At 41.9% G+C, this 21,877-nt stretch overlaps 1 protein-coding gene and 1 pseudogene across 2 annotated transcripts; one reads left to right on the plus strand and one right to left on the minus strand.

The window, feature by feature from the left end:
- Positions 1-1,310: 1,310 nt before the first annotated feature.
- Positions 1,311-6,357, minus strand: LOC146376787 (actin, cytoplasmic). 2 transcript variants are annotated; one of them, XM_084945411.1, is made up of 9 exons: positions 6,249-6,357; positions 4,135-4,259; positions 3,934-4,062; positions 3,276-3,386; positions 3,019-3,103; positions 2,649-2,810; positions 2,333-2,524; positions 2,021-2,202; positions 1,311-1,770 (listed from the first exon to the last, which is right to left on the minus strand). In XM_084945411.1, exons 2-9 carry the CDS (start codon positions 4,255-4,257, stop codon positions 1,627-1,629), a joined length of 1,128 nt encoding a protein of 375 aa, XP_084801537.1. In that variant the 5' UTR covers positions 4,258-4,259; positions 6,249-6,357; the 3' UTR covers positions 1,311-1,626. The 2 variants fall into 2 exon arrangements, with proteins under 2 accessions (XP_084801537.1, XP_084801538.1); XM_084945412.1 differs by lacking the exon at positions 6,249-6,357 and having other exon boundaries at positions 4,135-4,264.
- An 8,368-nt stretch (positions 6,358-14,725) lies between these two features.
- On the plus strand, positions 14,726-21,877 carry LOC146376788 (GTPase IMAP family member 8-like; annotated as a pseudogene).

Raw genomic sequence — 21,877 nt, forward strand, 5'->3', positions numbered from 1 at the left:
TTTGTCTTTTTGAATTAATGGAACTAAAACAACATTTCACCGTTATATGTATACAGTTATAACTTACTGGAAAGCCACTAAGTAAACCTGGACAACCTGTCAAATAACAATCAAACCTCTTCTCAAACATCAGTGTTTGCACTGTGCAGTAGACATCTGCTCTCATCACTGGATGAAACACTGCATCTATTCATGGATTAATGTGCTGCTGTTATTGCTTTTATTTTTATGTAACACTGATGCAAAGACCATAGGAAACAAAAAACACACGTGAAGTATTAAAACATGCAGGTGTATTTGCATAAAAATGAAACAAGTGTATTTAGGAGGTGAAGAAACAAAATCAAAAGGTGACGAGTCAGTGACAGCTTGGATGCAGGTGCATCGCCATGAAGGTGACCTTCCCACTGAATGTGAGCCTTTAACTGTCCAATGTTACGTCTGTGCTTCAGTGGTGAGACGTCATCATTTTGTGATTTTTTTTCTAATTTTAGACAAATGTCCAGACATCAGCGCACTCGTCTGTGGCCTTTTTAATTTCTCCCATCTATGAGATCAGCTTGCAGGAAACAAACACTGCAACAATAAAGCTGCTGTCGTTTAACAAAGTTTAAAACACTTTCCTGAAGCACAAAGTGCAGGAAATCCTAAATGTCACCCTGTGAGGACACGGGGGCACGGGAGGTGAAGACATGTCCTTCCTCTTCTGAGACTAAAGTAGCTCTCAGCATCAGACGCTCTGCAGTACACCATGAAACGGATTCCCAATCCCGTTCCCATGTCAGCAGATCGTAATATTGACCATATTGTGAAATGTACATGTTCAACGCCTTCGATGCTTGTTGCCTCCTGGGAACACGAGGCGGGTCTGGGTGGCAGGATGGCTGCTGTGTTGCCTGGGTGAACTCCTTATCCCCTACCCAACCCTGTTGCTGGTCACGTGTTCTATAATGTTGTACTGTGGACATTTATGTGCTTTTCTGTGCAGGGGAGTTTTTTTTTGTTTCCTGTTCTCATGCTGTCCTCCTATAGCCCAGCGTGAGTAGAGGTCTCTTTTTTTCCTCTTGTACTTTTCCCATTGTAGTGTATATTTCAGTGTTTTTTTCTGTAATGCAACCGTTCTGACTTGTATCCCCATGTGATGTCTGTGTTGTATGTGTAAGGTTGGGGGGCGGGTTCATTCCACTGCAGGGCAACCTGCCACTGCATGTGGCGAATAAACTTTGAACTTAATGTTGATTTGTGTAAATTACTCAGACGAGGTGGAAAGTTGAGGCTTAAAGCAATAAACTCAAACGACCACTCCGTGATTAAGTAAATAAATGATATTTTATTGAAAGACTAACAGTTTGTAGAGTTTCATGACAGGTTGTATGACCAGAGAGATGCAGTGGAAATTCTTGTCTGACAGTTTGCAACAGCTCAAACTGGACTAGAATTGCTAAGTGTGTTTTAAATGTGGTTGAAGTGAAACTTTTACTGTAACACTAAAACTTAAACCTGATCCGTCGTATTCACAGCATCTTCAGGCGTGTCCATGCAAGACAAACCAGATGCACGTCTAGCTGGGACAGCGGAAGTACGGCGATTCCTGCAAGGGCGGAGGGGGAGGAGCACGGAAGCATTTTAGAAGCACTTGCGGTGAACAATGGCGGGGCCGGACTCATCGTACTCCTGCTTGCTGATCCACATCTGCTGGAAAGTCGAGAGAGAGGCCAGGATGGAGCCACCGATCCAGACGGAGTACTTCCTCTCGGGGGGAGCGATAATCTGGAGACGAGAACAGATTAGACACGAGGCAGGTAAGTACCTAACATCTGTAGGCCAGTCTAGAGATGCACAGCAGCAGGTAGTTAAGTTTGAAAAGGTGTACACTAGAGGGCAGCAAAACTAGCTTCAGATAGATTTATATAGTGGTGCCAAATGCCAGAGGAGGAGGGTGTAAATAACCAGGTGTAAATGGCACCGTTAAAGTGCAACACTGCACAAGTTTACAGTTTAAGAGATCCAAGTAACAAACCTTAATTTTCATGGTGGGCGGGGCCAGGGCAGTGATCTCTTTCTGCATGCGGTCGGCGATGCCGGGGTACATGGTGGTGCCACCGGACAGCACAGTGTTGGCGTACAGGTCCTTACGGATGTCCACGTCACACTTCATGATGCTGTTGTAGGTCGTCTCGTGGATACCAGCCGACTCCATACCTGAATGAAGTTTTAGTGCAGAAGTGAGAGATCTGACGTCAAGAGACTCGATGCACCAAGGCTTCAGCCCTTTTCAGAAAAATTCAAACTCCAACAGGCGTCTCTGGAGGGTAACTGATGATTTACAAACCAATGAACGAAGGCTGGAAGAGCGCCTCGGGACAGCGGAACCGCTCATTGCCGATGGTGATGACTTGTCCATCAGGAAGCTCGTAGCTCTTTTCCAGGGAGGAAGAGGAAGCTGCTGTCTGCATCTCCTGCTCAAAGTCCAGAGCCACGTAACAGAGCTTCTCCTTGATGTCACGCACGATCTCACGCTCGGCTGGAGGTCAGAGTTGACAGTTAAATGGACACTTAGACGGACGTGCGCTTCATGGTTTGTAAATGCAGTAGCTGCAGATTATGGCTTTACGTCAGCATGCTTGAAGGTAAAACTGCACACAGACCAGTGGTGGTGAAGCTGTAGCCTCGCTCCGTCAGGATCTTCATCAGGTAGTCTGTTAGATCTCTGCCAGCCAGATCCAGACGGAGGATGGCGTGAGGCAGAGCGTAGCCCTCGTAGATGGGCACAGTGTGGCTGACACCATCACCCGAGTCCATCACAATACCTGCAGGACAGAACACTCAGGTCACTCTGGAACCACTGAGCTTTGTGCTTCCTCTAATGGTCACTAGCTGCTGCTCTGAGCAGGGCCAGAGAATACTCAGAGCCTGCTGCTCTAACCCCCAACTGAAGAAACAAGCCCCAAGCTAAACAAGGAAGTTTATCTGAAGCAGAACTCTGCACAGCAAGATCCTGAAATGCTGGAAACCCACCTGTGGTACGACCAGAAGCATACAGCGACAGCACGGCCTGGATGGCCACGTACATGGCAGGAGTGTTGAAGGTCTCGAACATGATCTGCACCAGAGAAAGACTATTTAATGTACAAGTACTATAATTACACCATTAGCCTGGAAATTAACTTTTTTCTACAAGTGCAAAATGCATCTAGGCTAGAAAACCTTCACAGGTACAGGATCAACAGGTTCAGCGCATCAGCTGCTTTAATCAGAGATGGTCCTTCACACACCTGTGTCATCTTCTCCCTGTTGGCTTTGGGGTTGAGAGGAGCCTCAGTCAGCAGCACTGGATGCTCCTCAGGAGCAACACGGAGCTCATTGTAGAAGGTGTGATGCCAGATCTGCACGACAAAGGCAGCTTGCAAGTTAAGTACAAGTGCGATTAAATCAGAAGGTTTTCAGTCTGAACTCTGATTCTTCTCAGGTGATGAAATCAAAGTTGAAAATGGCATCTTTCAGCAGCAAGACAAGAGCAAACCAAACAAATACACCCCCCCCCCAAAAAAAAATAAAATAAAAATAAAATAAAACCAGTTTAGCTTGTTGTGGTTTTCTGTTGAAACTGGTCAGATTTCATTCAGGGGTTTATCCTCCTAAGACCCAAACTCTTCCACCACATGCATTTTTAATTTCTTTGATATTTGGACATATTGGGGCCCGATGAATGTGAAAACAAATAATTGTTGTTTCTAAGAAAAATGAGCCACATCTGAGGAAACATTTTGATAGAACAGTAGCAGTATAATGTCCTCATAACTGGATATCAGGCCACAATTGAGTATTTTGGTCTAAATAACCCAAAATGTGATGTCCACATATGGACACCAGGTCCTAGGAGGTTAAAGAAAACCTGTAGTGAGAGATGTCAGCTTTGATAAAGTCCTTCACCTTCTCCATGTCGTCCCAGTTTGTGACGATGCCGTGCTCGATAGGGTACTTCAGGGTCAGGATGCCTCTCTTGCTCTGAGCCTCGTCTCCCACGTAGCTGTCCTTCTGTCCCATTCCCACCATCACACCCTGCAGACACAGTTACACGCGTCAGGCTTATGCACAGGGTTGCAGTCAAATTCCTGAGAGTGATGTTCGTACCTGGTGCCTCGGGCGACCGACGATAGAGGGGAAGACAGCTCGGGGGGCGTCGTCTCCAGCGAAACCCGCTTTGCACATACCGGAGCCATTATCAACAACGAGGGCAGAGATTTCTTCATCCATGTCTGAAAGAACACAGTCATTCACATAATCAGAGTGTAAATCTCTTAAAGTAAATACGTTAATCCCGTTTTGCAGTGTTAGTCAGTCAGTGACTGGCTGCTCCCGTATGGGATCAGAACGATGCCACCTTATCCCATAGTCCAGCCAATGATGCGATTCACATTCGTATATACGCAGCCAATCAACGTGGTTGACAGGCTATGACAGCGTCCTTATGTGCCGACACCGGTGTTTTAGCGAGCAAAGCGGCTGATGTGGAGTGAAGCCACGTTAATGACAACGTGTACAACCATTGGAGATGTGAGCAGGACAGACGGAGAAAGTGTGGACTTTATACCAGTTTTTATAAAAGTTTGATAAAAATATCTGCGATGTTTGGTTTTCTTCCTGAATACTGTCGTCGTTTATATTACTGCAGGAAGAAACTAAAAACAGCGTTTTATAAGGAAAGCGCTCTCTGCCTGTGAGCAAACCCGCCCCCAGCCTTTCCTATTGGTGGGAAAATGTACTATGGGGACCAATCAAAAAAAAAATTATATGGGAACATGGCATTTATTGTTGTGGCACAACATTTGTGTTGTATCAAATTTGATGCAGAACAGCTGATTGTTCTGTAAATAGTTTGAAATGTTTATTAAAAAAAACAAAAACAAACAAAAACACCTTGGCTGCATTTTTAGGTAAACAGCTGCAAAAAAACTTTGTTTGCAAAACTAAGTTACTTTTTTGAAGAACTAAATAATTAATTGCCCAACATTGGTCATTATTTACTGTATTTCAGTTACAGGACTCTACTTATGACTCATTGTCATAATTCAAGTCAGAGCAAAATATAAATAAGTTGTTTTCAAAATTGGAGTTAAAGTTATTTTTACTTCCAATAGTGTTAACATACTGCACAGGTCATGAACGAGATTTTTTAAAATTTTCATTGTAAGTGGGCTGAAGCAGTTAATTAAAGTAGTCTAACATAAATGCTGTAATTTGATTATTTTAATAAACCATGTGACTTGGATGGATTCGACGCCGGCGTGACCACAGTGCACACGTCTGCTGTTGCTCACAGTGATCCAAGGGATGCTCAGGGAGCTTGTGTGTTCGCTCAGACACGTGAAACATTAGAGGGAACATTGATGGTGGGTGTGGCTTCTGGCTAAACTGAGTTGTTTTGTCACCTTTTTCAATCGAGAACATTTCAACAAGTTCAGACAGAACAAACTCTTCTGCTCTGCAAACCCAGATTCTCATCTGGCTCAGTCCATTATGAACAAGGTTTGTAGTTTCTATGCACGTGTCCAGGTCACACTAACAGTCACGCATCTTTTTAAGTTGGCTGAACAGAAAACTACAGCAGGAGGTCTGAGTGAGATTCAGGAGGTCTGATTATGTAAGAGTTAGAAACAGGAAGCACAGAGGAGCAGCCCTTCCCTCGGGTCATCACTCATTCACTGAAGATGGATTTTGACACAGTTTTTAAACTTGAATAAATCTCATGCAGTCATGAACATTAAAGAAATCATCACATTTTTCACTTTAAGTTTCAGAAGAAACATGACCTGCACATTTTACAAAACAGTGAGATGTTAGCTGACTTTGGCATTTTTTCTCTTTAACATCACTCAGTTTGTTGTATATTTTCCTCCAGTTTTACTTAAAGATCTCAGCATCAATTCAGCTTTTATCGTGCAGGCTGGTTTAAACCAGCATCCTCCGGCCTCACAGAGGGTCTCCTCCGGCCTCACAGAGGGTCTCCTCCGGCCTCACAGAGGGTCTCCTCCGGCCTCTGTGAGCTCAGTCAGATCAGAGTTAGCGGTTTGAGAACCGGTTTGTTCTTTAGCGCCTCTTTAATGAAACCGCAGCTCAGAGTAACATCGTGTTTCAGCTGCGACAGCTTTAACTTTAAATCTGAGCTCTTTAACTAAACCGAGCTTCAGCCTAATTGTTCCACTTTGACCTCCGAACTACATGAGAAACTGTACTCTGAGTGTTACCTGTGCAGGTGAGTCAGGCGCGTCTGTGGTGAAGTCTCGCGGATGCTTCTCTGGCCCAGCTGTGCGGTTACTGCAGCAACATAAGCGCGAGCGAACCGGTTTTATCCGCGCTCGCGGGACAGCTGGCGTTTCCCATAAAAGGTAACGTTCTGACAGCCGCGCTCTAATTGGTCCAGGTGACCAGGACCTCGCAGGTGCTCTCAGCTGGCGCGCTGATTGGCTGTAGGAGGCATCCGTCAAAGGGGAGGGGCCAGCACCAGAGACGGAATCCTGATTTCTCCTCTGCCACAAAAATCCTGCAAAGGTTTTAATCTAATATGGAGTCCACCTGAGAACGAGGACGCTGATTGGCCAGGAGCACCGGAAGTACGCTCTGGATTAAATGTAGTTTATTCTCTGCGCTGATGAATATTAAAGAAGCCCCAGTAAACCAAAAATAGCTGAGTATACATCACACAAATCACCCAGAAGGTCAAACAGGAGGAAATAATAATACAAAAAAACTTTATTTATTTATTCAAGTTCAAATGTTTGGTCACATGATTGCAATCAGGAACCACTGACTTGGAAAACTGTGACTGGAGTGAAGCGAGAGCATGAGGGGTGAAAGCAAACATCCCTTCATCATTCTCCTCTCTGAGACAGAAACGTGAAAGGAAACGTTTTAGTAGTTGTAGCTGCTCATGAAACAAACACCTCAGATTCCCAAAACTCCAGGGAACTGTCGAGGAACTCGGTGTGACTTTGTGGCTCTGCAGAGCTGCTATCAGCCTGATGATCCACAGGTCTGTGCAGGTACAGATAAACGCTCCACCTGAGGCAAGAATAAGTGTTGGCGTCCTGTTCCTGCCTCTGTGAGCCGGACTGACACAGAGAGAAACAGGCTGAAACACTCAGGTCATGGTCTGAATGTAGTTTTCCTCTTCTAACACACAGAAGGTCTTTCCAAACTCAAGGTTAGTATTTTAACATTCATGGGAAAAAAACAGAGTTTCACAAGCCTGTGAGCTGAGTCAGATCACTGTGGGTGAGGAATTAATCTGACTCTAAACTAACGATCAGTGGCTGTTCTGGGATGTCGGCTGTGCAGCATCTAAGGTTTATATTTGAAATCTATATGAAATCTATATTGGATGATACAAATAAGCTGTTTCCAGCTCAGTGTTTTCTGCTGCACTCTGGACTCTATCAGATGACTCCAGGACATGCAGATTTTTATCACACAGCAGTTGGTGTCACTCCATGCTGGCTATGAATCACTGCGGCGGCACGTTTCTGTAATCGTGCTTCTTTGACGTTGTTTTGCGCGGATAAAAGCCGTTCATGCTGAAAGTCCATCCTACCGTGGAGCGACCGGCCGGGGTCCCTGCAGACTACAAGAATCATTTACTGCAGTAAGCAAACATAACAGCAAATTAAAAACCACAACAATCTGTATTTCTTCTCAAAGCATCATTTGTTATTGACTATGTAAAAAAAATTACATATTCATAATGTAAATAAACTCCTGAGGGCGTCCTGCTCCTGCCTGACCCACCTCAGCGGCTCCTCCACCCTGTCTCTAAGGAAGAGACGGACACGGGACACAAGAAGCTCATATCTGTTGTTTGTATCCATAATTCACTCCACAGAGGTCATAACCACAGGTGAGAGTAAACCTGTGGGGTTGACCTACAACTGAACAGCTTCAGGGTCAGCTCTGTCTTCACCACAACACACCTGTGCAGCATCCACTCCTCCCCTCAATCATGAGGACGAGCTCGAGACACTGGAGAAACTCTTCCACTTGGGGAGCCAGTGGTCCCACAGTGGCTCTCCAGCTCCGGACCTGGACCTTCTCCACCTGAGACCACGGCCTCGATTAAGAGCAGCTGATTATTGGGGGTTTTCTGCCTTTGATGCATGTGTAAAGTCATCATGTGAGAGAGGATGAGTGGAGAGAGAATTTCATACGGATGCAGATTTCTAAAAGTTTCTGATCTGGTGTAAAAGAAAGTGAGTTTTGGTTTTGCGTTAGTTTCAGTCTGCAGCTCCGCTGAACGAGAGGCGGCTGTGAGTTTACAAGAACAAAGTCACGCTCGCTGTCATCTACGTCCTCTTCTGCTGCGCTTTCTTTCCCTTTGTAAATATAATGAAACGGTGCAGTGTGTTTTTTTAAAGTTATCACAGATCGAACACTTGAAAATGTTTGACTGAACATCAAAAATTTGTCAAGTTATTTTGACAAAAACTGAACTGAAATGCTTTGCATTATAAAAAGTTGTTTAGTAAACAAAGTATTGACTGTTTCCTCTCTCAGCCACAGCATGACATTTTTACATGGAGAACAAGCTGATTGGTTTCTGTTGTTACCAAATCTAAAGATTTATTTGCTCGATTTATGATCACAGAATAAAATGTGCAAAACTGAAGTTTGACTTTTTCAGATCATCTCAGTCAGAAACAGAAATCCAAACTTCACTAGGATTGTGTGACGTGATGGACTATAAAATCCCACTAACTCAGCTGCTTTGCTCGCTCAGGTTTATCATGCTGAGTCCTTTTCTGTTTGAATGTGTGCAGATTCACAGACCCTCACAGTGCAGTGAAGCAGTTTTAGAGCAGCTGATGCGGCTGAGTCAGATCACTGGTTCAAAAATCAAACAAACAAGCATGGATGTGCATCTTTCCTGCACTGAACTGAGTTGATTATCACACAGAGTCATACAGCTTTCAGATGAATTTGTCCTTATTTGCAGCTTCCAGTTTCACAGCAGCACAATGAGTCAAACTGTGAAGGTGGATCTGTGACTGATGCCCAGCAGCAGAATCACACTGAGTCAAAGTCAGACCTTAACTGTGTTCACAGCCTCACATGCTCGCATTTTTTAACTAGACAAACTTTCTGTAGAAGAAAACCTTTGTTCTGATATGACACGCTGTCAGTTTCCTGGTACGGAGGTGAAATGTCTCTGCAGCTGCATCAGAGACGCTGAACACTGTCAGCTGTTGTTAGTTGGTTGTAAATTCAGATTTCAGATGATTTTTCACAGAAAGGTGAAGTTTTTGTGGTTTCAGTGTTGACTTCATGCCTCTCAGACACGTTTTGTTCAGCCTTCATCCTCTTCCTCTCAGTCCTCTGAATCAGTGACATGTCCATTAGAACGACACACAGTACTGGACCTGTGCTCTCGTGGTGCACACGGGTCAACATCGCCACTGAAGTCAGCGTATTACTGTTTTTTTGCCTCTGTTATTTTTTTACATTTGATTTCAATCTTGATTTTTTTCTGTTTTCCTCGTGTTGTACTCATTTTCACAGTAAAACTGCTGTTGTGTTGTGTTGATCATTTATTGTCTTTCACTGTGTGAGGAAGCACCCGTCTGTGCTTGTATCCCTTTTTAATGGAGTCAAAACAAAGGATGAACCTTCCTGCTTCACAGTTGCTGCACATTTGTATGTTTTAGCTGCGCAGACGTGTTCCTGCTTCTGTGACGCGCCCTGAACCTGCACAGACGTGTTTGTGCGTTCAACCGCAAAATACAACAATCAAAAGGCTTCATGTATTTATTTATGTACGTGAGAAACTCTGAGACTCTTCTTGTTTTACATTTCAGGATGTGATTTACAGGATTCCTGGGTGATACCTGAGAGTCTGTCCTCCCCCAGGGACACCCTCCCCCCAACCCACCCCATCTGTCACTCAGTCTGTCCTTGTATGGACTTCACTACAGCTGCATCCTCCAGCTGACACACCTACTGCAGAGAGGAGGGAGGACGTTTTACAGCATGTAGCGTTTCATACTTTCACAGATTTATCTGAACGCTGCAGAAACTTAAATTATACACATGCAGGACTCACAGCAGAGATTCAGAACCTGAGATTCAAATATTGAAATATTTAGAGATGGAAGCAGATTTCAAAGCTTTATTGATCATTGAACCGTTTTGTACACATCTGTTAACTCTGAGGTTTGCTGCTTCCTTATATGGACGTACCTGACAGCAGAGCAGCCCGACTCTGCTGTCAGGTACGTCACTGTGCAGCAACATGGGACAGAGTTTAAGTTTCACTGAGAAAATCAATGTGAAGCTGACAGCCTGTGAAGCAGAAAGATCATCTGTGGTGAAAATCAGAAATACCTGTTTTTGTTGTTTCACACACAAACTGCCCAGAAATATTCACACACATCATTCTGACTGTAGCTAGTTTGTAGATTCAGTCACACTTAAATCAAATGAACACATTCTTTTTATCACCGTGGATGTTACACCATAACCAGATCACCCAATGTCAAGAGACTGCACGAGATTTGGGGAGACCTAAAAGGAAGTGAACCACGTTGCACTAAAATAAATGGAAACGTTGAGTTCTTCCTCCCTGTTACTGTTCGGATCGTGTCGCCTGGCTGCAGAGCACCGACCTGTCTGCAGGGAGGCGACGCACTGGTCTGCCTTGGCACGCTGATTTAGATCTGTGTTTGTCGCCCTGCAGTCAGGCAGAGCCGACATTGTCCACATTCTCCGGCTGGTTCGGGCCTGTTCAGGGAGACGGAGGCGTGTCGGCCCGTCTGTGAAACCAGGCAGGCTCCTCCCTCTCAAACTGATTAACATGGAACCACACCGAGACCAAAAAAGGCCTGAAAGCTGCAGCAGAAACTTCCTGGACTGGTCGGAAAACGCAGTCTCCCTGAGAGTCATGCGTGTTCTTCATGAAGCCAAACTGCTTTTCATGAAACTCGGCATGCAGAGACTTGAAGATCTTTCCACACAGTGTCTGTGTGTCTGTCAGAGATGCAGCTCCGTCCTGTGCATCGAAGAATTAGCCGTCAGGAAACGAAGACTTGCTGACTGACACAGATTATTACTTCAAGGCTCTGCAGGCTGATTGCAGTTAAGTCTCAAGTATTGACAAGAGTGCATCTAAAAACATTGTCAGTGAATAAGTACAGAAGATCGTTATATTCACTGATTTATGTTTTTAATATTGGAAAATAGTACAAACGCACAGTTTTCTGCAAACTGAGGAGATGTCTTTGCATCAGCCATCAAAACATATTCTCATGATTTCTTCTCAAATAAAAAAAACCATGAAATCAGAGACGCTGAGTACAAAGAGAAACCTGCAAACATGTTTACAGCGTTTACCTCAGCAAAGTGAAAATCAGAGTTTTGCACATGTTAGCCTGAAAAATCAGCATTCAGCATAAAACTGACGTAAAAGTTTTATGCTGAATGCTGATTATAAAAAATTCAGATATAAAAATATTTAACAGGACGTAACTGGAAGTATTTAAATGTTTCGTTATTCAGGATTAACTGAGCATTTACACTGTGCAGCATGTGTGAGCTCAATGTGTGAAAATTTATTCAATTATTAATAGATATTTTAATTTCATGAGGGACTAACAGAGAGATTTCTGTGGGAGTTCCATGAGTGGGACGGGTCATCAGCAGATGGAGCATCTCTTTGTGGATTTCTCCATTAAAGCCTTTATTTCTTCTTCTTTAAGTCCAGCAGTGAATGCAGTTTTTCTTTTTTCTCCTTGTGTTGTCTTTCAGCTCATTCTCTTTATTTCATGAGGTTTCATGCAACAGGTTGTATTTTTTGCTGCTTTACTTCTCTTTTACTTTCAGAATCTGAATGTAAAAACCTACATGCTGCCAAAAGAGAGATGCCAAAATGTGTTTCATTGTTTTAGTAACAGTGATGAAGATCTATCTTATCTTCTCTTTCTGTTGGATTTAACTCCTGTGTTTGTCCCACTTTTCTTTTTTCGCTTCTACCAGGCTTCTTCTTGTTCTTTCATTTCTTTCTTGTTCTGGATTTTCTTTTCTCTTGATTCTGACTTGATTTTTTTCTCCAGACCTTCTCGTTCTCACTGCTGTCGCTTATGTTCTTCCTGTTCTCTCCTTTTCCTGTGTTCTTCTTCTCTAATTTCATGCTCTTTCTTTCTCCACTCACACTCTTTTTGAATAATTTCCTCCATTTCATCGAGTTGTTTCGCTCTCTTTTTTATCTCCTGTTCAGTTTCCCCTCTCTCTCTTTCAATTCTCTTTTTCATTGCTTACAATTCTTCTTTGTACTTTCTTTGAAGTTCTTCCTCCTTCTTCTTCATCTCTTCTTCCTTCTTCAGAATGTGCTGCACTTCCTTCTGTATCACTGCCTTGGGCTCTTGGATAACATCTCACTTTTGAAGCAGCCTCCATTCTCCTTCACCATGTTATCAGCCTTTGTCAGCAGCTCTCTGACTTCTGTGCGATCTGTCTGATTATTGCTGATATCTCTCTCCACAGTCGTGTAGCAGTTTCTTCACTATCACTACAAAAACATGTAGGGTCCTTTAAAGTCTCAAATGCAAAAAACCCCAAAACTGAATATTTCCAAGCCTTTCTTACATGCTGGCTGGTGAACAGTGTTGGGGAGAACAGTTTACATGTACCGGCGTTATGTATTTAAAATACAAAATATGAGTAACTTATTCCGTTACAGTTACTGTTTAAAAAGCTGATGTTCAGAATACAGTTACTTTGTTGAAATAAATACATGGTGGTCCTTTCCTGTTTCATATGTTAGGCTATGCCCTCTCTACTTTTTGGTAATTTCATGTCAATTTCAACCCAAACAAAACACAAATTAAGAGGCTCTAATGTCTGTGTCTCAATCTCACAGCCCATGTCACCTCTACTTGCGACCCGCATAATGAAAATTATTGTTCAAAAAATGATTTAATATGAAGGCAATAGGCAGACGAATGTAGCCTCAGGGACAGTGTAGCCCAGTTGTAAGTACGCTATTAAGACTCGACTGTACACTGTGTTTGTGTTTTCCTCTGAAACAATAAGTTTCGTTGGAGCCTTTCAACGCCTCTCTCTGTCTCTCGCTAGCAAAGTTGACCCAGACAATAAAGTAAAGCTAGTTTTCGGCTACGAGACCAATGATGATCTGGCTAGAGTACAGCTGGACAACACACAGAAAACAAAAACAAGCACTGTACAAACAATAAATCAATTTCTGCTATTTGAAACTCTTCAAATAAACCATTCCTCTGCAGATGATCTGTTAGCTGTTTGACAACTACTCTTTCAAGGATGTTTGATATGAAAGGAAGGTTGGAGATTGGCCTATAATTAGCTAAGACTGCTGGGTCTAGAGATGCTTTTTGAGTAAAGGTTTAACTACAGCCAGCTTGAAGGCCTGTGGTACATAGCTGATTATTAGAGATAGGTTGATCATATTTAATGGCAGGTGTGAGCAATTTTTTCATTATGTCATTATCAATTAGATAAAAGGCCTGGAGTTGCTTTAAAGTGTGGTACTTACATTTGGAAGATTTTCCGGTGTAATAATAATGGATTGCATTTATATAGCGCTTTTCAAGGCACCCAAAGCGCTTTACAATGCCACTATTCATTCACTCTCGCATTCACACACTGGTGGAGGCAAACTACGGTTGTAGCCACAGCTGCCCTGGGGCAGACTGACAGAAGCGAGGCTGCCATATCGCACCATCGGCCCCTCTGGCCATCACCAGTGGGCGGTAGGATAAAGTGTCTTGCCCAAGGACACAACGACCAGGACAGAGAGCCCGGGGATCGAACCGGCAACCTTCCGGTTACAGATACGCTTCCCAACCCCCTGAGCCACGGTCGCCCCAGAACAGTGTACAGAACACATGTAGTCAAAGGGGCTCCCCAAGACTAAACTTGGGACAGGAAGGCGCACAAACAAACAGCAACTGAAAGCTGCTGCAGTAAAAGTCTGGCAGAGCATTAAAAAGGACTAAACCCAGCATCTGGTGATGTCCATGAGTGCAAGACTTCAGGCTGTCATTTCAACAAAGGAGTTTCAACAATGTATTTGAAATGAACATTTTATTTTCACTTATTTTATTGCCCAATTACTTTAGAGCCCCTGAAATGAAGGGCCTGTGTTAAAAAAGTTTTAGTTTGTCACATTTTATACAGTCTTTTTGTTTAACCCACTCAAAGCTGAAGGTCTGCACTTCAACTGCATCTGAGTTGTTTCATTTAAAATTAATTGTGGTGATGTACAGAACCAAAATTAGAAAAACATCTCTGTCTAAACATTTGTGGACCAAGCTTTATATAATGTGAGACACAAAAGGGTGGAAGTGGAAATGGATTGGTAACAAGATGCAGATGATAATAATGAAGACAACCAAATACTAACAAAATACAATAACAATAAAGGTAAAATGTAAACAATAAGCACACTAATAATCAAAAAGGAAAATATTTAATAATAAAAAGAACTTTAATATCCAAATACAAAATTCTGGGTCAATGACTATTGACCACGATAATCGTCATGTGCGAATCGCTTTAGTTTGTAGCCAGTTCCAAGTTAAATCCATTTTAGCAGTTTAGAGTTTGTTGGGTTTAGAAAGCACATCTTTAGTGCTGAGGGAAATTGCCAAGATGTTTGTTTTAACCTCTGGACAGAAGAAAGAGGACAAGGAGACCTTGTGGGAGAATGAGGAAGCACAGGAAAGAATTCAAAGGAAGAGGTTAGTTACATGTGTGTGAATGAGAGGGAGACAGGTGTAGCAGTGAAGCTGCAAAGAGTAGCGATAGTGAGGGTATAAGTGTTTAAAGAGGAGCAGAAAGAAGAAGAAAAAAGAAGTTACAAAAGTAAATGTTTTCTAGTAGCAGCAATTCCAGCAGACTTAACTACAGATTCATACCAAACTTAAGAACATTTATAAATTGTATGTTGTGTAAATTCCAGTGGAAGTATAATGATTTATTTAAGATCTTTATTTATTTACAATATGATTTATTTGATCTTTTTTTTACAGGATGTGCACTGAGGATCGTATTGTTTGGAAAGAGTGATGACAAAAAAATAGCACTGGAAAATATCATCACTGGAAAAAGAGAGAGCAATTTTAGTCTTAAACCTTCAACCAAACACTGTGTGGCAGCCAGTGGCAAGTGGAACAAGAACCCAATAACAGTAGTGAGAATGCCAGACTTGTTCAATCTGTCTGTGCAAAGAGTGAGACAAGAGCTGAAGAGGTGTGTGAAGCTCTGTCATCCTGGACCAAATGTTCTGCTGTTAGTGAAACCTTCTGATTTCACTGAGGAGGACAGGAACATTCTGAAATTCATCTTGAGTCTGTTTGGTCAAGAGGCTTTTAAACACTCCATGGTTTCTATGACATACAATGAGAAAAGGGATAACTCAGTGGAAAAACTCATCCAGGACTGCCAAGAAAGGGTGCATAGATTTAGTATTATTAAAAAAACATTTCAAACAAGACCAGCAAGAATTGATGGAGAAAATTAAAAAAATTCTGAGTGAGACTAAAGAAGGATATTTGACTTTAAATGGAGAAGCTGCTGTTTAACAGATCAAAACCTCTTCTGAACCTGGTGTTGTGTGGTAGAAGAGGAGCAGGGAAGACCTCAGCAGTTAATGCTATTCTGGGACAAAAGAGGTTTGATCCACCTAGCACCTCATCAGAGTGTGTTAAACATCAGGGAGAGGTGTGTGGACGTTGGGTTTCCCTGGTGGAGCTGCCTGCCTTGTATGGAAAACCTCAGGAGGCAGTGATGGAGGAATCACTCAGGTGTATCTCCCTCTGTGATCCTGAGGGTGTCCATGCCTTCATCCTGGTCCTACCTGTGGCTCCCCTCACTGATGAAGACAAGGGAGAGTAAAAGACCATCCAGGACACATTCAGCTCTCGAGTCAATGACTTCACCATGATTCTGTTCACTGTGGACTCAGATCCTACAGATCCAGCTGTTGGTAACTTTGTAAAGGGAAACAAGAACATCCAGGAGCTCTGTGAGAGCTGTGGAGGAAGATCTGTTGTCGTCAACATCAAGGATAAACAAGAGGTCTTCAAGATTTTCATCATTTTGGAAAAAATTACTCTAAAATCTAAAGAGAGCAAATTATGCAGCTACACAACTGAAACCTTTGCAACTGCACAAATAGAAAAGATAATAAAAAAAGAGAAATGTATCACTGAATTGCAGGCTGAACTTAAGGACCTGAAAACAAAAGGTACAGTCAGCTGTAAGTAATGCACATTTTTATAAATGCCATTATGTTTATGTTGTAAACATTTCCCTTTTAATTAATAATATTCAAACTGTCAGTATCCAATTTAACTCATTCCAACTCATTTTATAGGTAATGAAGAGATGCAGAGCCCAGACTGTCTCAGGATTGTGCTCATTGGAAAGACTGGCTGTGGAAAGAGCTCTTCAGGAAACACCATTCTAGGACGAGATATATTTTTATCTAGCCCTTTCCAAAAGTCAGTCACCAAATGTTGTCAAAAAGAACAGGGCGATGTGAACGGTTATCCTGTTGTTGTGGTCGACACTCCTGGACTCTTTGACAACAGTTTATCACATGAAGAGATCAATGAGGAGATGGTGAAATGTGTCAGTCTCCTGGCTCCAGGACCACATGTCTTCCTGCTGGTGTTACAGATTGGCAGACTCACAGCAGAGGAGAAGGAGACACTGGAACTGATCAAGAAAGTCTTTGGGAAGAACTCCGAGAAGTTCACCATTGTTCTTTTCACAAAAGGAGATACACTGGAACATGCAAAGGTGTCTGTTGAAGAATACATTGAAAACTCTGATGATTCCTTTAACCCTAGAACACTATCACTGGGTGATTTACACCTGAGCAAATACATTTACATGATTTCTATCTCCTGCAGCTGTTTAGCCTGTGCCTTCACCAGAGAAGTCTCAAATGTCCCAGGAATGGGTGGACCAAAGACCAGCTTTCCAGAGTCATTATTTTGTTTTAGGAGGGTTTTTTTTCATTTTGTTAGACATGGCACAGTTGAAAGTAAAAGAAGACCACTCTAATTTGTCATGTGTTGTCATATTTTGATATATTTGATTACTTTTTATTGGTTATATTATATCGGGTAAAAATCACCCGGAATTAGTGATTGTGTTACTATTTATAGCGATAGTGTTCTAGGGTTAAGAAGCTAATCTCCGACTGTGGAGGGAGATACCATGTGTTCAATAACTATAAGCACAACTGCACACAAGTGACTGAGCTGATAACCAGTGTTGGGACTAACGCGTTATTAAGTAACGCGTTACAGTAACTACGTTATTATTGTGGTAACGAGCACGGTAACTAGTTATTATGCCAAAACCAGGAACGCGTTACTCGTTACTGGGATTTAAATAGGCTCGTTATTCGTTACTTCGTGTGGTGGCTATCGCGGAGCTTCCACAGATTCAATAACATTAGCAAGTGGTGGAGGCCAGCAGGTGGATGAAGGAAAAGGGAGGCAAGAGGAGAGACCCGAAGCAGCCGCCGGTCCGAGTATCAGGTGAACTGAACTTCAGGTAAGACGTTATGACTGCAGTCTATCTGGGTCAGATATGAACCAAGTTTAGGTGGAGTTTATTTTCGTTGTGCTGACTTTTTCGTACTGCGTACTAGCTAGCATGACGGAGTTTCTATACAGCTGGGTGGTGCTATGATGTTACTGATAGTGAACTTTATTTTGTTCATAAGGTTAATTATTAGAGTTGCCAACCGTCCCGTGAAAAACGGAATCGTCTCGTATTCAGAGAAAATATTACGCGTTTCGTATTGAGGTGAAAAGGAACAGTTTGTCCCGGACTTCAGCTACAATGAAAAAGACACAAAGCTGGAGTTATTCTGTGTTTACGCTGCACAGCTGCCTCTTCTCCTCTCATCCTCCCCCCTCCCTCTCCTGTTTCTACTTCAATCATGAAACTGATCAATGATCAGCTGATCGGCTTTTCTCTTGTGTTTATTTATCGTCCGCTTTGCGCCAGAAAGAGGAAACCAGCGGATGTCGCGTTAAACAACAGCAGCACGTTTAAGCTTGATCAGCTGTTGTTAGAATTTATTTAATATTAATTTCTAGTATCAGCTGATGTTTGCTGGAGCCACAGCTGTAAAGCTGCTGGTCATGATGTGGGTTTGGATATGTGGTGAGAGGGAAACATGAAGATGAAACCAGGAGATGTCCTTACTGAATCATCAGAGCTGTGATGGAGAAACAGGTTTACCTTTTAGGTGACATGAATGAGTTGAAGTTATGAACTGTTTCTGAGAGACAAATAACACCAGGATCCTTTTCTACGTAGCTGACAGCTGGTAACTGTGCAGGGGCGGGTCTAGCAAAGTGTTGCCAGGGGGGCAGGTAGGGCATTAACAGGGAGAGGGGGGCACAAAGAAATACTTTCTTATTCTCATTTAAAATGTCTCACTTTTAATAAATAATTACCTGAATCTTACAGCAAACGATTGATAGATTGATACATATATACCATCAGAACAGTGTACATCACTGTCACAACAGCGTTTGTTTTCATTCAAAGGCTTTATGATTTTTGCTACAATGGTGGGCTGGTCTCTAGTCAAAATGCCCGGGACGATTTTTTGTCCCAGTCCAGCCCTGTATGCAGCTCATCTGCAGTCTGGTGTTCCCTACATCTTCCTATTCGGAAAGCAGAATTTCCGAGTTCTGAGTACAATCGAAAGCACCACGACTGCAGTTTTTGTGTTGAATGTAAAAAGCGCACATGACACTGTGACGTAGGCTAGAATTATGGCGGTAGTCAACGACGGTCCAGGCGTGGGATTTCTCTCGTGGAAATATACACATTTTTTCCTTTGGTAGGTGGCACAGTGCACTTATGGCAAGTAAGCAAGCTAGAAGACTGGCACTCTTGCTGGGTATCCAGTTAGCAACACATTAACAAGAGAAGTCTGAGTAAAACCAAAGTTACTTTCCCTAGTAACTAGTTACTTTGAAAGTAACGAGTAACTTGAAGTAACTGAGTTACTTTTGATGGAAGTAACTAGTGATGTAACTAAGTTATTAATTTAAAGTAACTTACCCAACACTGGTGATAACAAAGATTGACACCATGGTGAAGGAAAATGGAGGAAACTGCTTCACCAATGAGATACTGGAAGAGGCTGAAACTGCGATACAGAAAGAAATGCAGAGCATCCTGAAGGAGAAGGAAGAAGAAATGAAGAGACAGAAGGAGGAGCTTGAAAGAACATATGAGGAAAAAATCCAGTTGATGAAAAAAAGAATGCAACAACAGAAAGCAGAAATTGATCACGAAAGAAATCTGAGAGAGAAACAACTTAAAGAACTTCAGGACAACATCCACATTCAGTCCGAAGAGAGGAAGAAAGAACAAAAACTCAGAGAAGAAGAAGACAGGAGGAAGAGAGAACAGGAAGAACTTCAAAGACAAGAATGGGAACAAACAATACAAGAACTTGAGGAAAAACTACGATCAGAGTCAGAATCAAGGGGAATAATCGATAAAGAGTGTGAACATTACAGAGAAAGAATAAGAGAGCAGCAAAAGACTTGGGAGAAGGAAAGAAAGGAATTGGAGGAAAAACGAAAACAAGAAGATAAAGAGAAAGAACAGAAAATCAGGGAGCTTCAAGAAAAATACAATCAAGTAAAAGAAAAGTTGGAACATGAAAGAAAAGAAAAAGAGGAAAGAATAAAAAGAGAACAGGAAGAGAAGCTGAAAGAGTTAAAGGAGAACTATCAGAAACAAACTGAGAACATGCAGGAAGACATGGGAAAGTTTAAAGAAGAAGCCAGAAAAAAAGCTGAAGAATTCAATGAATTTAGAGAGAAAAAGGAGAAGGGTTTTGCAGAACTGATTCAAAAACACATTGACGAGATAAAGAAACTGAAGCAGCAACATGAGAAAGACATGCAAGACAAGAAGGGAGAATACGAAAGATTAGAGGATCTGTCAGACTGTTACGTCCCTCTGCAGCCTCTAATCTGCTCAGTGTGTTCAGCTGGTAGCTGCTAGGGCCGTAACACAGACCACAAAGAAAGTAGTCTGAAGAAAGAAATGGATGAACTGCAGGATAAACATAAATCAGAAATAACGGAATTAATCCTCATGCTTCTAACTCAGAAGAAAGAAAACAAGACTGAAATAAAAACAATGCAGGAATCATATAGATCGAAGGTGGAAAGGTGTGAAAAAAGACTTTTAAAGGATAACAAAGAAGACGAAAAGGAAGAAATTGGTAAATTAAAGAAGAAACAAAAAGAGGAAATGAAAAACTTAAAGGAGAAACTAGGATCTAAAAAAACAGAGGAACAGAAAGCAGAAAGAAACAGGCTGTCCATCAAACATGAACAAGAAATGTCAGATTTGAAATATAAACTTTTAGACCAACATCAGCAAAAACAGAAGGGTGAACTGGATAACTTACAAAAACAACATGAGCAAAACCTGAAGGCATTCAAAGAAGAGCTTCTAGAAAAAAGTGGAACAAATGAGAGAGAAAAACTTGATGAACTGCAGAAGAAGCATGAAAAAGAAATGAATGAATGAATTGAAACGGAAACTTGGAATGCAAGTGGAAGACGGTACCAGGCAAGAACTAGATGAAATACAGAAAAAACATGCTAAAGAGATGAGTGAGTTGAAAGAGAGACTATGGACTTCAGAGGAGGAAAAGTCGTGCTTTGTCTCATGAACAAAACTGTTAAGTCACAAAGAGATATTTCATCTACACACATTAATAATGTAACTTTAATCATCTTTACTGTTGTCCACAATTTGTTGTGGTTGCTACTTCTATTCTCAACCCATAGATAAGAAACCTATAAAACTTTTTTCCATTTTGTAACATCACAATAATAGACATCAGCCAACTGTCACATTATGTCCTGTTGAAGGAAGATAAGTTTAGATCAGTCCTATTAGTACAAAGTATTACAGAATTAAAATACTAAAAACTACTAAATGGTCCAGAATCCAGATGGTTTGTGTGAATCTGTGGGAGCGGACACAGAAGCTAAGTCCGAAGAGAGAGATGTTGTAAGGCAAACGTGGTGTGGATTTTGCATCTAAGTGTATCATTGATAGGGATGGGTATTGATAAGATTTTCATGATTCCGATTCCAGTTTCGATTCTGTTTAACGATTCGATTCTTTATCGATTCTCTTATCGATTCTTTTTAAAAAAGGAGAACACTAAGGTCAATTAGCTTAGAACTTTGTTTTATATCTTCTCTTTGAACAAGATAGAAATTTAGCAGTAACATGGCCTTACAAACCCAGCAGTGAGATCTTAAGAGATCCAGCCTACGGCTCTTCAATGGGGTGTCACAGGGTCCCTGGGGAAAAAATTGTAAATGTAAAACAATAAAATAAATATTCTTCTGTAGCAATAACAAAGTATAACATAAATTATTCTGTAGCAATTAAAAAAGAATATCCAGTAATGTCCCTGCCTACAATTAAACACATTCACTTACCGAAAATCATCTGCTGTGGCAAATGGGTGCAAGCCTTTTACCACAAACTGAGTCACTGCTCGGTGACATTCGTCTATCCTGGCCTGAAAGGAGACGCTACCGGTAGACTGCAGCGAGAACTGCCAGCATCTGAGCCAGACTCTGTCTGTCTCTCTCATCATGGTCACCTAAATGCACAGTAATGGCAGGTTTTGTAATAAGGCAGATCGCGCTAACATAATATGCACTGTTAGTTGATTATTTACCTTGTAGTTGCCCTGTTGTCATCCGTTCTCGTAAAGTATAACCAAACTTTTGAGCGTTTAAGCCGCTTAGGCGTCGTGTTTCCTGCCAGGTAA

Source organism: Perissodus microlepis, chromosome 12, assembly GCF_051167445.1.
Source record: "Perissodus microlepis isolate ML-2025 ecotype Zambia chromosome 12, ASM5116744v1, whole genome shotgun sequence".
Classification (NCBI taxonomy): domain Eukaryota; kingdom Metazoa; phylum Chordata; class Actinopteri; order Cichliformes; family Cichlidae; genus Perissodus; species Perissodus microlepis.

Bases quoted from the DNA above. Each gene is read 5' to 3' on its own strand.
- LOC146376787 (XM_084945411.1), bottom strand. From the start codon at position 4,257: ATGGATGAAGAAATCTCTGCCCTCGTTGTTGATAATGGCTCCGGTATG. The intron at 3,387-3,933 runs GTGAAGGACTTT...TTTGTCGTGCAG, and splicing joins ACTGGGACGACATGGAGAAG to ATCTGGCATCACACCTTCTA. The intron at 2,525-2,648 runs GTCTGTGTGCAG...TCTGACCTCCAG, and splicing joins CTACAGCTTCACCACCACTG to CCGAGCGTGAGATCGTGCGT.